The following is a 15,663-nucleotide window of genomic DNA, read 5'->3' as shown; positions in this document are numbered from 1 at the left end:
CTAATCTGTGGTATAGTTCGTATAGTTCATTCACGCGAAGCTATTTACACTAGGTACTGACGAGAATTTTATATTTTACGTTATTGAATTAATGTTCTATTGCGTTTTGGTAAATTTATAACAAATAAATTTAATTTTAAGTTAGTATAGTTAATAACAATAACCGCCCATAATAAGCAATCGTATAACAAAAATGTCATATGTTTCTGAAACACTTCAATGGCCGTACTATTCGAGTGTCAATAATAAGTGTTTTGCTGTTCCGGAACTGTAGATTGATGTTTCTATCAAGGAATGTGATAATGAATAGTTTTCAATGGCGAAAATGGTTTCTTTTTTTGATTTTCGCTGTTTACCGAAGGTTGGATACCGTCGATGGTAAGTGTTTTTCGTCTTCTAGTCGTACTTGCGATTTTGGTTGTAAATAACAAAAAGGGTCCATTTCCGCATTAAAATACGAGACTCTCGTAGATTAGTATTTTCCGCTGGTAAATAAATGAGAAGGACAACATCTATGTCTTGTGAAACAGTTTATATACCTAGCTGTTAACACTTTAGTGCTTTCATTGTAAGAAGTGGTCCATAATATAGAGACCACTAAGATCTGTCAGAAGTTAGTTCATTTCAAGTTAGTCCTATGTTATGCGCAGTATGTTTGTCTATAATAGACATCAGTACAGTAGAGAGTGGACAGTCTGTGTCCTTGCTCCAAAGGGAATACTTGGCTGATCTTAGGCATCATAATTATGAATATCCCTAACCACAACACTAACTACACCAAAAGTAAATACCCCTTAGCCAGATCTTGTGTTTGTAATTGTATAGTATGAATGGTTATATTTTGGCCATTCCATAACATACATTTTTGTAGTTAAAGAGATTGATAAAAACAAGAATGTTATAGATATGTTTACAACATAAATTTATGTTTGGTAGTCAAATGTTATAATGTTTTACTTGATATAGGGTTGAAATGTTACTGCAACAGTGAAAGATGTCCTAATTCAACATGTGAAACCGATGGTTACTGCTTTGCCTCCACCAGTATCGACCATGGGGAGCAAAAATTCACATACCAGTAAGTATTAATTTATTATATTATATTTATACAGATCCAAGTGAAGTGATATATTTATTTTTTCCAAATTAATTAGTTTGTAATTGTAAGTCCACACATTTATAATATTAAATTATATAAATATATAAAAGGTACATATTTTTATACTGATGAATTTTGGCTGACAATACAAGTCATAAATAATTGGCAAACTCAAATCAACACAAACATTGTTAATATGCTGTGGCTCACAGGTGTAATTCTAACCTATTTCTATGGTCTTAAGCTGCATGAACTCAACAACAGCATTCCCTCCTGAAAACCCAGTAATATGCAAAAATTCAACCGTGTATTGCTGTAAAATACGTGATTTCTGCAATTCTGATAAGAAATACCGTAAGTAAGCTGTTCTATGCACTTGTGGGCGTGTGATATATATCTATTTTGATGATGCAGATTTGGAGTTTGTTTGATGTACTATTAGAATCATTTAATTGCATTGCCATTTCCTATAAGTTTTGTGTTGAGATGCCAATACTCTAACAATATCGCTTTGAATTAGTGATTTGAATATGTACCTACTAAGAGAAGAGAACGTGCGGCAGCTCAGCAGCTGCCGTCAGATATGATTATTATGATTTGAATGATGTGCCGTACTCCTTAACAAAGTCTATTTTCTGAGTGTGTGTTGTTTGCTTTAACCTACTAAACATAATATATGGTGGTTCCACTTGCGGCGCAGCTGTATCGAGAAAAAGTCACTGATACCCATCGAGCATCCCTTCAGTTGCTCCACGACGAAAACTAAAAATGAATCAGTGGTGATAAAATGTTGTAAGTCACATGACATGTGCAATGAACACCTGCGCCTGGAGCTACGATCGAAACTGCCAGGTAGGAGCGACGTGGAGGTAGTGCCCTCGATGTGCCCCGCTAATTACTGCACTCTAGCTTCCCGCTCTTGACACTCGACGCTCGCGCCCGCCATACCAAAAGCTAATCGCCGGCGTCCAGCCCGAGGCGAAGCGCAGGGCCTCGGTACTGCCTTGGTGTATGGTGCGAGACTGCATGGCTGAAAGAGTTTTATTTTTCTTTGTTTTTGTATAACCAGATTTTCTTTCCTTAGACCGGCATTGATCACCGTTTAGGGAAAATTTGTACATTACACTAATGTATTAATTTATGAACGTAGATGTTGGGACCGAGAATACATATTCCCACCTGGGGACCGGCCTATATGGTGCCGTGAAGACGAAAGCACCCATAAGGCTGATAATATAACTTGCTGCGCCACGGACTACTGTAACCGTGAATTGTCCGCAGGTACAGTATTCATTCGGAATGTGTCGTCGGGGCGCGCTGTTTGGGTAGCTTACATTGTGATGTCCACATCAAATGTATTGTTGAGTCTGACCATGTAAAGTTACGCTCATAAGAGCTTCTGAATATCTTGGAGTTAATAATTCACTCAGCTGCTCGGTAACAAACGTGCATGCAAAGGTATTTAATTATGCGCATAATTCTCTTCCCAACGGGGACGTTTTCCGGTCGTCCTTGATGTTTCAGCCGACATGTGTTTTTACATTTTTACAAAACACTTGTGTCTAAATGATATTTTTTTCGGGAGTGTCTGAATTATGCATACTTATATACTTAAAAGTAGAATCGTTTGAAAAATAAAATGGGACATCATTCATAATAGAGAAAAACAAGCGGGAACCATTGCAAAGAGGCATGAAGGGGATGCATCCAGAAAGATCGTGGTGCCATAATGCGTATATTTGATGTTTTAGATACAGAGAGTAAAGATGAAATCGTAATTGTTTCATAAGAGGTGTGATATAATTCCGTAAGTGATCATGAGCCGGTTTCTTCACCTGATTTGAGCATGTTTTTTACTAATAGCATGTTAAATAACCATAATTTTGTATATTATTTTCTCTAACAATATTCACAAAACCTCATTTTAGTGTATACTTAAAATTGGGTACGGACTTGCACGACTAACTGCACAAAATAAGTAGTGTATCTTTTATATTGGTAAGTGGAGTAGGCATCTTAGTTACACATTTTGTTCGAGACGACATGAGTGTTTTTGTTCCTTTGTTCACCGGCCACACTGTGGTGTTTGAACAAATGGAAATGTATGGTTTCATTAGAGACGGTGGGCTACCATCTAAATTTAGTACTAACTGAAGGACTTCACGGTGATTACCTCAATCATAAATCAATAGATATCCTGCAGTGTGTGCGATGAATATCAGACCAAATCACCGCCATTAGATCTCATTACGCTGTATTTTTCTTATTTATTAACCCTATTCAAGATGTATTACTGAACTTGGTTGAGCATTTTTATGTTCCATTAACACACATTTGTATTGGTTGTGCTGTTGTGTATGGGTGTTTGGTTTATGTTTACCCTTAAAGCCTTTGCTGATTTATTATGATTTTAGTACCAAAAGATTAAAAAACGTTGTAATTGAATCTTTTGGAACTGATGGTAAATATTTGCTTAACGCCAGGTGCCTTAATTTTAAATTGCTGTTACTTTATATTATGTTAATAATAGTTTCTACTGGTGAAGAAAACAGTGGCTAGACTATGGGCGTTGCATTCGTTTATTGATAAATGGGTCGTTGCACTATGAATATTAGTGTCCCTGCGACCAATTGACGACCGTTAAGAGTTGCATATGAAATGCAATATATTCCTTGTTATATTTGTCTGTGGTTCTTAGAACTACCTATCTGTGATTTAATGGTTATCTAATTTTAATCTATGAAAAAATTGTAACCAGTTATGAAAGATGTGTATTTTGTCCGAGCCCAGATATTTTTCATTTTGTTACCAAATCATCTAGAAGTTGGGCAGGGCTTCGATTTAAGAGTGGGATGATCAATGAAATATCGTACGTAGTTCCTTTGTTAACAAATCGCGACGTTAGGTATGAATTTGAGATTTGGTCGCCCCTATTTTTGAAAGGAAGCAGCTAAGCGGCACATCTTATTATAGCATCTTATTCATGATTGATATTTAAATGTCGTCAACATAACTGTACATAGGTACATTTGTAGCCAAACTATCGCTATATTTTAATATAAATGCTGTAGGTATCCTTAACAGACGGACGAGATCTTCACAAATTTCTGGTTCAGTTTCAAACACCACTAACATATGTTTTCTGTATAAAGAGACTGGCACGACAGCGACAGCATGGAAGGTAATGCCATGGGTGATGGGTTTGCTGGTCCTGGGTGTTTGTGCAGCCATCAGTTTCTGGTGGGCCAGACGTTCCAGCAAAGGCGGGAAGGGTATAAAACGAGTCCCGTCGAGAACACCATACCCACCTGACGACAACGGCGAGAGTAGAAACCACCTTATAAAGACCACTATAAAAGACATGATAGAACTGACGACCTCCGGATCTGGTTCAGGCAAGTGATTTTGATTATCTATTTTCAAACATCTATTTGTTTATATCGCCGTATATACAATATCTCCCAAAAAAGGTAAATTCGGCCTTGCGTTATCCCTTTATATGCAGGATATAATGATAAAATTGCAGGTTCATTGAACCAAACAAACAAATTTCTTTAATAGGCTTTAAATACGGCACATATACAAAATATTTATTTACGGTCGTTTATTGGTTTGTTCAAAGTATGACTTATAATTGGTCCTGATTGATTTGTATTGATGCATCAGATGCATACCATACGCTAAATAAGTGAGCAAGATTATTAAATATTGAATGACTGGAGTATATACTCGTACTACACACTGGATATTGATCATATGAATACACAGGTTTTGAGGAATGCAAATATTTGCAATGGCAGTTGATACGATAATTGTCCTTGTTTTGATTAAGTTTGTGCTTTGATATGCAAATACCATTTCCGACCGATGACCGATAAGATAAGCCAGGTATTGAGTGTCATGGTCAGAAATTATTTTAAATCTGATTGCAACAATTCGTGTGTGGACTATTTTAGGTCTCTAATGTTTCCAATGTCTTGGCAGGTCTACCTCTTCTAGTTCAACGCTCCATTGCTCGCCAAATCCAACTGATGGATATAATAGGCAAGGGTCGTTTCGGAGAAGTCTGGCGTGGTCGCTGGCGCGGGGAGAATGTCGCCGTCAAAATATTCTCATCCCGAGAAGAATCCTCGTGGTTCCGCGAGGCAGAAATATACCAGACAGTCATGTTGCGCCACGAAAACATACTGGGATTCATCGCTGCCGACAACAAAGGTGAGTAATATTGAAATGTGTGACAACTCGTCAATTGACAAGTGACTTGATTGCCCGTCCGGTACGGTACAAAAAAATTATCTTATTGGTTCGAGTCTGCCTCCTCTATTAATTTTATTGAATAATAATGTATAAAACATCTGAATGTAAAGGTATTTTTGACGCGAGTCTACGCGCCGTTACGAAATGTAATCAGATGTCGTCGCGACGATTCTAATACGGAAATCTTGTTTTCTGTCACCGACGACGACGGAATGATTTTAAAATTTAAAAACGCGTTTAATATTTTGCGCTTTCTGCACTCCGTCTGTGCGATATCGATCTGTGAGATACGTATGCGTGGCTGGGTATCAGGTGCTATATGCGTATGACAATTCGATTGATATCTACACTTTCATTATAGAGCGAGACACGGGTTCAATATTTATTTTAGTTCCAGATATAATTTGGAGTAAATAAATATTAATTTTAATATTTTTTTTGCAAATTTACCTATTGTTAAAGCTCTACAGTAGCATTACAACTACACTACACATAAACCTGCACAAGTTAAAAAAGACCTTTCTTAATTTTATTTTAATCGTTGAACATAATTTTAAATGTAGGGACTCAACTAGCTGTCTTGAATTTTTACTGCTAAACTCGATATTAATACATCGCCATCGATAAATCTTTCTTGTCATCGAGTTTGTATCAAAGCCAATACAGTTATACGATTTATACGTGCCACGCTGTCCATGGTCTATGATTTCGGTCACCACGAAGCGTTCTAACCACTTGCGTGTGCAGATTGCGAAATATTGCAATTAAAAATGGACTAATAATATTATTCTTGCCTGACAAAGCAGTGACCAAGTCTATTTTAATATCCAGCTTGCAATTTGTTCGTGGACATGATAACATCGTATCGTTTAGTGCTTAATTTTAGTTCTGGGAATACGTGTTGACACTCGATCGACGGAAAAGGGGAGTCATGGTGTTTGCACTCGATATGTAACCTCTTATTACATGCTCCAGTACCTGTGGTAGCCCACAATCATGTGGGTTCACAATTCATTAAAAGTTTCACTGCTATAAGGCTGTATAAACATTATTATCATGAACAAAGGAGTTGCGCTGGGAGCTTTAAGTGCACACCTTAATGAAAGGCGTGAACATTGAGCATTACCTACAATCGTTTTATTTTGCACGCCTTACAATGTTACTTCGGTGCTGTAAACAATACTTATTTCGTAATACAGGTCTCACTAGTTTCTCGGTATTCGATGTCAGCTATTTGCTTGGTCAAAACAAACAATAGAATATCGACTTTTGCTTCGGACTGAAAAACAGCCCGTGTACTTTTCCATTCCCTCATTTTCTATGCTAACAAAATCGTAATAGGTATATAGGTTTTTAAAATCTTAATAGTTCGTAAGCTTATATTCCTCAAAACACAGGTAGTATCTGATGGTACTCGTATTACAACAGATAACGGCACTTGGACCCAGTTGTGGCTGATCACGGACTATCACGAGAACGGATCGTTGTTCGACTTCTTGAGCGCGCGGACCATTGACTCCAACACTCTGGTGAAGATGTCCCTGTCCATTGCAACTGGACTTGCGCACCTGCATATGGATATCGTGGGGACAAAAGGTAAACTCATCATACCTCCTAGTACATTAATTGTTACAATATAACACATCTCAACAGGTGAAAAGCAAAGACTGCAACGTAATGTGTCATACACAAAAAGTTTTTGAGCGTAGACGTTGATCGATCCATATTCGCCGCGACTTTTTTAACGTTACGTACCTACTTGTACAGTTGCGACATCGACTACGCTTATGGGACACGGCCATAAACCTTGCACAGAAATGAACTTACCAACATTTAAAAGGTGTCCCTTCATTGGCACTTCGACTAATATCTTTCTGTAGGCCTTTGAGTGGGAAGCCTGTCTTTACAGACAGGTATATGTTATAGTTAGTAACATTTTTATTAGCTAGTTTTGATAGATGGTGTAAATAGTTACATTCTGAGAAACTTTAATCATTTCGCATTATATGGAGTTCACTAGGGTTAAATTTTTCCGTTCTTCGTTTATGAAAAAAACCTACACTTACTTGGTATTTACCGAAATTAATAATATTTTTGGCTTCTTATACTCATACTTAGGAAATTCAATTATACACTTGATCAGTTTATTTTTAATCTTTTTTTATTTTTAATCTAAAAGCTAATTAATTTGATTCATTGTACCATGACTAATAAAGACTTTCTTAAGAGACAGCTAAATGCTGGCTTTCTTTTTGAAACATATACGTATTCCTATTTAAATGAGTGTATTTTTAAGAAAAACATAGAGACTAATAAAATGCTCAAATTATTATAAAGATGAACATTCAACAGGCAAGCCAGCCATAGCGCATCGGGATCTGAAGTCGAAGAACATTCTAGTAAAGAGCAACTTGACGTGTGTTATTGGTGACTTGGGACTTGCCGTGCGCCACAACGTGTCCAGCGACTCGGTCGACGTGCCCTCCACCAACAGAGTGGGAACTAAACGATACATGGCTCCTGAGGTGTGTACCATCTATATTTCAAGTTTCAAGTGTCAATTTACGTCTAGAACCCGAGTCTGTTTTACCATAAATATCCTTTATGGTTACCATATTACCTTGAATTTTGCATCAACTCAGTGAACTGGGTGTCATATTATGCTGTTGCCTTGAAATTTACATGCATTGACAGGATTACACATACGACAGAATGGTTGATGTGCAGGTTCTATAGACTAAGGGAAACAGAGAAGCGAAGTACTTTAATATCTTAAACTTTGCATTAGAGGTCCACCTTCGAAGAAAATCTTGTAAATGATATTTATAGGTGTCCATAACAGATGTGTTTTATGTTTCTAGGTCCTGGACGAGACAATGGACACCCGACAGTTTGATCCTTACAAGCGTTCGGACGTGTATTCATTCGGTCTGGTGCTGTGGGAGATGGCGCGTCGTTGCGGCGTGATGCCGGACGACTATCAACCCCCTTACTATGACTGCGTGCCGCCGGACCCCGCGCTCGAGGACATGAGGCGCGTCGTCTGCACTGAGAAACGGAGGCCTAATGTACCGAATAGGTGGCATTCGGACCCGGTGAGTACATACGCTACCTTACAATGGCTTGTTAGTTTATTATTATTATTAACTTACAAAATCCAGCCTTCTAAATCACAGTCTAGGATCATATGAACATCAACAAAATTACACGATTTTAAACTGTCGCGACTTGTACACATAATATTATAATGTAACGGGTCTTGATCGCGATTGAAAATTAAAGGTTAGAATACCTTATATGTTCACCCGACGTTTCGATCGCATTACAACGACCGTGGTCACGAGCTGACTGATGTGGCTGCTAAGCGTCGTCTCCTTGCGGCCCGAGTTTCGATGCCTACCCTCACTTGGTTTTCACTGAGTGTACATTGTTCGGAATTGTCGGTACTTCGACACACAACACTAACGACGTCTTTACACTGGCGCGGTGGGTAGCCGTCGCCGGCATGACGTAACGCGCCAGTGTAAAGACGTCGTTAGTGTTGTGTGTCGAAGTACCGACAATGGAGAATGTTAACAAATTTTGATAATGAGCACTCCATATTCTCTGTTAAAAATAAAAAATACTAGTGAAAGAATTACTTCGATACGTCAATTAGTTTCTGATTTATAAGTAAAACAAGTTGTAACCGTCACTGTGCGTGTGACGTCATTGTACACTACGCTCAGTCTGGCTTACACGGTCCTTAATAATAATATTTACTATTATTACACTATAAATGTAATAAGCGGACGAAAACACAACAGTATACTGTGCAAGCTATTATATCTACGGCTGGAGACTTGATATTAAGAGGGACGCGGCTCGCGCGGCGCGGTGTAATATGACGTCACGCTGTTAGCGGGACTCGATATTTTTCGAAACTTTGAATGCTTGTAAAATAAAAACTACTTGGTATTTTTGACTAAAACAAAAACTAGTCTGCATGTACATGTACAGGCTTTACTGAGTCAAAATTTGAAGCGATTTGGCATACCTAGTAACATTCTCCATTCCGAACAATGTACACTCAGTGAAAACCAAGTGAGGGTAGGCATCGAAACTCGGGCCGCAAGGAGACGACGCTTAGCAGCCACATCAGTCAGCTCGTGACCACGGTCGTTGTAATGCGATCGAAACGTCGGGTGAACATATAAGGTATTCTAACCTTTAATTTTCAATCGCGATTAAGACCCGTTACATTATAATATTATGAACAAAATTACAATTTAAAGGTATTGATGAATTGCAGATTGATCTTTGACTTCGTTTTCCCTTTAAGTAAGTTAAAGAAAATTTATGTTTTTAAGTACTCAATCACTGTTATCGACACAATACGTCATAAAAATTCTCCAAACGTATTTATTCGATGTACAGTCGTTCACAATATGATGTTATACTGTATTATTTCACGTAATATAGGTGTGTCTTGAAACCAGGTGTATCAAATTATCTAATCATTGATAAACATGCGTTATTTATAATTATCATTATGATTTTAGCTATTCAATATTTAGGAAATATGATGGAACAATTTAATTGATTGAGTGTGCCTTATTTTAATGAAAGTTTATCACAGCAATATGTTTATGCGTTAACATGGAGAGTGAGTGATGTGGGTAATGTGAATGTTTGTTTATGTGTCAGGTGCTGTCAGCTATATCGAAGGTGATGAAGGAATGTTGGTATCATAACCCGGCGGCGCGCCTCACCGCGCTGCGCATCAAGAAGACACTAGCGAACATCGGCACGCCCGACTACATCAAGTTGTAAGTCAAACGACACCAGTATAACCGCCTTATTTCATTTAGATTCGAACAACATAACTATTGCTGTTATTTAATTAAAATACGATATCACCGCGATCTACTAACTAAGATCAATATTTGATATCGCACCAGTTTGTTTTATATTTGATTAAAACCTAGTTATAGTTCATATTGTACTTATTGATAGTGCTTTAAATTAACTATTTGCTATTCGATTTAGTTAAATCGATATTAAGTTACTCGGTGCTGCAGAAACTTATTTTTCGCTTAAAATTGCTGGAACAATTTGTGCTATACAGAGTGATTATCCATATCATTGCAGCCAAGTCCTATATTATAATATATTGACAATATTAACATCAGTATTTCTAAATTTACAAACGCTTCTCATTTGGTTGTCAGTTTTGTTGTGTTCGTTTATCATCGCGTGAGACAAAAGACATGATTGTGTTCCACTTTGTGTTTATTGAATATTATGTTATTATTATTTGTATGTTTTATATCTGTATAATGTTTAGGGATGTCGAACTGGATGAAATAAGGGTTTGATACTTGGACGTTTGCGTCGTCTGAACGGACCTAGTTCTTCACAAGCCACTCGAGCATGCCTCCGACCCTACCTCTTAGATAATATTCGTGTAATATCTGATGAATGGAGCATTTATTATATGTTATATGGACTTGAAGTTGTAGTGATATTTTTCGTTACCAACTACGTAAGTTTTAACTTTTTGTTAAGTGTTCCGATTCCGTTTTTTTTTGTGCATAATAAAATTATAGAGCAGCTTTTTTATTTTTGTAAACTATGTTTTCTGTGATATAAAACGAAATCGCAGTTATTGTTGTAAGTTAATTTGTGTTTGTTCATTAATGTAATCGTCTAGCTGTAAGTGCGTACCGCCGTCGCGATGGGACTGTTACTATTTAAACGCTATTCTGTTGTAATTACGAATGACTTCTTCTTCCCGATAGACGCTATACCAAACGTTTGCTATATTATTATGAAACGATAGAATACAGCTCGTTGTAAGAATACGTGATTCAGCGATCCACTGTGCCCGGTTACTTACTAGGTTATCGATAGAGTAGTCTGCGCCGGAATGACACACGTCTTCCTAAAACGAGCACTCCTGTACCTTTGATTAACTTAAGACTATCTGTACATGCTCTTATTTATGTTCAGATACTGTGTACTGCGCGGACGTCCCATCCATAAATGTCATTTTAACATTAGCATTGTGTTAGAGTTTACGGTACGTTTAAGTGATGTTTATGCCGAGGACGCGTGTGCTGTTAGCCTAAGAGATGAGAGAATGAATTAAAATAATATTGATACTTACATCAGTAAAGCACCTATTTTCTTACTTGTTCCGAAATTGGAATCCTTGAGCGTTAAGATATTTGGTATTTGTATATAATGATGCCGGTGTTTACACCCATCAACTTACGACCTATCTAAACTACTATGTATGCGTAAGGACTTTGATAAATAAGCACGTAGATTTCATACTTATTTGTAACGTGACATATTATGTAGTAGAGTTAATATTTTATTTATTGTGTTTTTATTATAATTTTATTTGTCAATCGCCAGTGAGTCGCGTCTAGATGTGTACTTGTATGTTGAACTATACGTACAAATAAATGTTTGTTGTGTTTAAAGAGTTAGAGATATCGTTCGGTAAAGATTTTGATGTTTAGTTAAACACGTTTGATATAACATATAATATTCGTCGTATAAGTATGTCTAACAGTAAACTAAATTCGTCGACAAGTAAAACTTAGAGACTGAATATAGCTCCAGTAAATTTTAGACCTCATTGCCTTTTTGGTGACCTCATATAAACGGAGATTCGGTGAATATACAAATTAATATGCTTCAGTTTCGTTATTCATATTTTACAAATTTTATTATTTGGCGTCGGCCAGAATGTGAATTTTATGTGTCTAAAATAAGTACTACGTATAGTCATAAAGTGGCCCTTATTAAGCGTTTTAAAGTTCATCGATTGAAATATTTTTTTACATTTTTAGATTTAAATGCCACAGCACGTTAGTTTTAGTATTTTAGCCTGCGAAGCAACGACGATGTTACAAGCAGTGAGTAAACAATTATGTACTTGTGAGTACGTCCGGTCGTCGCTGCCGCGAGTTTATCCTTTGCTCGAAACGGTAAATAATAAATTCTATATGCGGCCGAAAAAAGATTAAATAAATTAGCGGAGTAAATAGTGTAATAGAAAGTTCATTATAAGCGGTTGTAATTACACGGTATGTCGCCTACCGGTGTATTCGTTCACACGTAAATCTTCCGATCAAACTAGACTGCCAACATATAAACCTCAGTATTGTGAAGTGATTAGATGCGTATTTGTGTTCCTCTGTTAGCGAGAGCGTATGACACGTCCCCTAAACTATATCGAAACGCGAAGCTAGTGCTATGTCCAGACAATATTGTACTACATTGCTAAGTATGCGCCAATCTGCTCGCCATACGTTATACGTGTGCAGCTAACTGCGTCATGCGAATCTTCTCAATGACTGGTCCTTTGACTAGGTTACTCGATTTAACTAAATTATGCTTTTGTCTCCTGTTGATCCTATAGTAGGTGTGACAACGCGAGATAAGCTTGAAAGTTCAGACCCATATTCCATTGCAACAACAATATTGCCTTGACATAGGTACACTAACTTTAGATTTTATACTCTCGTAGTCAGTTTCAAGTGAACTAGTAGCGTGTCCCTATTAAACGTATTTATGCGATTTTGTGTGTTAAATGAAGTAATGTAGACTTCCGACAAGTAGAGTGTCGCTCGAGCTGTTCTTAAATTAGGAAATTATCTCAACGCTATTAGATACATACGTTGATGTCGCGTAAGAGGGAAAAAATATTATTTTTATGAACAATTTTTTACCTTTACACTAACAAAGCAATAAATAGTTATATGGACAAGATTTACTAATAATTTTTTATTGAAGTATTGCAGAGGTGCAGACTGATGGCAATTGTGCATAGGTACTTTAGACGACTACGAATCACAGGTTTCTGAAATGATTACGCTGTGAATAAGCTCGATTTTTAATGTTTATTGCATTCATAGGGCGGGCGAATATGTTTTCAGCAATTGTCAATTGAAAATATATTGTATTGTATAATTTATGTATGGAAACAGTTGATAAACGTAAAAATAATATGTTATTATATGTATTAGCATCACCGACAGTCATAAATCGCTAGCAATCCTCCATGGTCGAAACCCAAATTTTTATATACCATTTTTAATTATAGTTAGTGTTTGTAATTCTGTATTAACATCGTATTGTCACATGTGTTTGTAATTTTTCGAAAATAATTCCATGGTTTTCTATAATTCAGAAATTTAACATTAGTGTACTTTATTAGACGTAAGTAATACTTATAACGAAAGCACTTCGTATGTTCTACGAGTAGCAACTGTAAAACACCACTACGCTACAATATTTGAGAACTCAGTAAAAACATGAAGCAACTACACTTGTAACGGATAGTTAGTACTTAGCAGCGACCGAACAAGTGTCTAAAGAACTGTACTACACTGCCTAACTATGCTGGCTACTCGTGTGATCACGACATAAAGGCGCTACACCCGATCGATTTGACCACGACCCGACCACCGGATTGAGAGGCAGTTCCCATTATACATAAACAGTAACACGATATCAAAAACTTATTTGTCAGTATGTATTACTGCCCACTTTTGCTACCGACGGTTAGGTCGAACCTAATCAATCGTGTATAGTGCCTTTGGTGCGATACGTATCAAAAATGATACGAAGATATTTTAGAATTCTTAGATTTAGGACGTCAAGTTCAAATTATTGTCATAAAAGAGAAATGTACAAGCATCAAACTATTGGTTTGAAATTATTTGATGAGCAATACCAAGAGAGTACAAGTAATGTTTTACTGAAGTGCAATAACTAAACGAGGACAAATGCAGCATCATATCACATGAGCATACGAATTGGATGACTTATTCCAAATATGATTTATGTAAATATCATTATTTAATTATCCCACTGCGTAAGTTTTATTCATTGGTTATGGAGTGGACTAATTAATTTAATATAATAAATAAAACAAGTGTTTTTATAATTTTGTCTTTTATTTATTCAACAAAAACTTAACCGAAATATACCTAGGTATAATTCAATATCATAGTTGATCATTTACTACAATAAAATTGAAATTTATATTATCTCGGGGAGGCCGTCTATCGATCTAACCATCAATTAAATACAGGGGTGGTGAAACCGAATAAGTATGAAAATGCATGAAAGGCACGAAGCGGAGTTTTTGTGCAAATATTTAGTTTAAATTCCCGATCAAGGTTATTCACGATACATTATAATAAGCTTAAGAAAGGGCGGTTACCTGCCTTAATATGGCGTTTATTGGTCGCTCATTTTATTTAAACATAAAATATTTCCCTCGCAGATTTGGAAATAGACAACATGTTTTGTTGGCTATGGTTGAATTTCACATCGAGAATGACATTGATAGTCATGACATTATACTGACAGACAAGTGACAGATCAATGTTGCTATCTGAGTGCATTTTTAAAAAAGATAAAGATAAAAATATTTATTTCTGTCCAAGTTTACACAGTTTTTGAGTACAATGATAGCCACACTAGGCGTTGCCTGTATCGTGGTAACAATGCAATTGATTACCAGATAGGACTAGTTATAGATGTACAATAATTCTGCTTACTAACTAATATTAAATAATACAAGCTAATATTATTATGATAGCAGCATTTAAATATTCCTATTATGATAGAGACTCGATTAGGCAGAATAAATTGATAACATCAATAAATTCACGTTTTTTTCATGAGAATACGGAGATACTAAAGAAATCCACGATCAATATTAACTGTTTTTATTTCATTCTCATTCATAAATCTAGTCGTAGGACTACTACTAACCGGTCTGATTTGTTTAAGTTTCTCTAGTGCGTCCCCTTCCGGAGTAACTATTTGCTTTTGTATATATTTAACAAATATCTACATTAACTTATAATACAGTCTACAGTAATAGTTCTTGATACAACTATAAAAAGATATGTTTTTTACTAAATCCCACACCTTAACCTTCGTTTGGAAGAATCGTAGAAACCAATCAGGTAGCACAATGTGTTTAGATAACTTTAGTTAAGGCTTTTAGAATGATTCCGCAGTGTGCTAGATAGTCTATTAGTCCACCTGGATCAGTAATATATTATGTGTGTGTGGTTGCTATTTTAGCACATTAAAATACTTATGCTCCCTAATGCTAAATAAGAATACACACCAAAAAATACAGGCTCAGCGCTAATTGAGTGGTTCTCAAGTGAGTACAATAAGGTACAAAGTACAAATGAGAAAAAACCTATTTTACCAAAGAGACGTCATCATAATCAATGGTCAAAAATTGTTCAAACGAGCATGGTATGTTACTAAAGTAGGTAACGTTC

At 36.4% G+C, this 15,663-nt stretch overlaps 1 protein-coding gene across 3 annotated transcripts; it reads left to right on the top strand.

Annotated features, from left to right (window-relative positions):
• Window positions 1-30: 30 nt before the first annotated feature.
• On the top strand, window positions 31-14,300 carry LOC142986672 (TGF-beta receptor type-1-like). 3 transcript variants are annotated; one of them, XM_076135241.1, is made up of 10 exons: window positions 31-378; window positions 967-1,078; window positions 2,250-2,380; window positions 4,252-4,494; window positions 5,084-5,314; window positions 6,785-6,952; window positions 7,709-7,881; window positions 8,218-8,451; window positions 10,043-10,164; window positions 10,683-14,300. In XM_076135241.1, exons 1-10 carry the CDS (start codon window positions 201-203, stop codon window positions 10,711-10,713), a joined length of 1,623 nt encoding a protein of 540 aa, XP_075991356.1. In that variant the 5' UTR covers window positions 31-200; the 3' UTR covers window positions 10,714-14,300. The 3 variants fall into 3 exon arrangements, with proteins under 3 accessions (XP_075991356.1, XP_075991355.1, XP_075991357.1); XM_076135240.1 differs by lacking the exon at window positions 2,250-2,380 and adding an exon at window positions 1,800-1,951; XM_076135242.1 differs by lacking the exon at window positions 2,250-2,380 and adding an exon at window positions 1,344-1,453.
• The last annotated feature ends 1,363 nt before the right edge of the window (window positions 14,301-15,663 follow it).

The sequence above is a fragment of the Anticarsia gemmatalis genome, chromosome Z (genome assembly GCF_050436995.1).
Source record: "Anticarsia gemmatalis isolate Benzon Research Colony breed Stoneville strain chromosome Z, ilAntGemm2 primary, whole genome shotgun sequence".
In the NCBI taxonomy this organism is placed as follows: domain Eukaryota; kingdom Metazoa; phylum Arthropoda; class Insecta; order Lepidoptera; family Erebidae; genus Anticarsia; species Anticarsia gemmatalis.
Note: the sequence above shows the minus strand (reverse complement) of the source record. Positions and strands in the feature narration are given on the sequence as shown.

Excerpts from the sequence above, each read along its gene's own strand:
- LOC142986672 (XM_076135240.1), top strand. The coding sequence starts at position 201 with ATGTTTCTGAAACACTTCAATGGCCGTACTATTCGAGTGTCAATAATA. Across the intron at positions 1,079-1,799 it reads GAGCAAAAATTCACATACCA|CTGTATCGAGAAAAAGTCAC; the intron begins GTAAGTATTAAT and ends CTTGCGGCGCAG. Across the intron at positions 5,315-6,784 it reads CATCGCTGCCGACAACAAAG|ATAACGGCACTTGGACCCAG; the intron begins GTGAGTAATATT and ends GTATTACAACAG.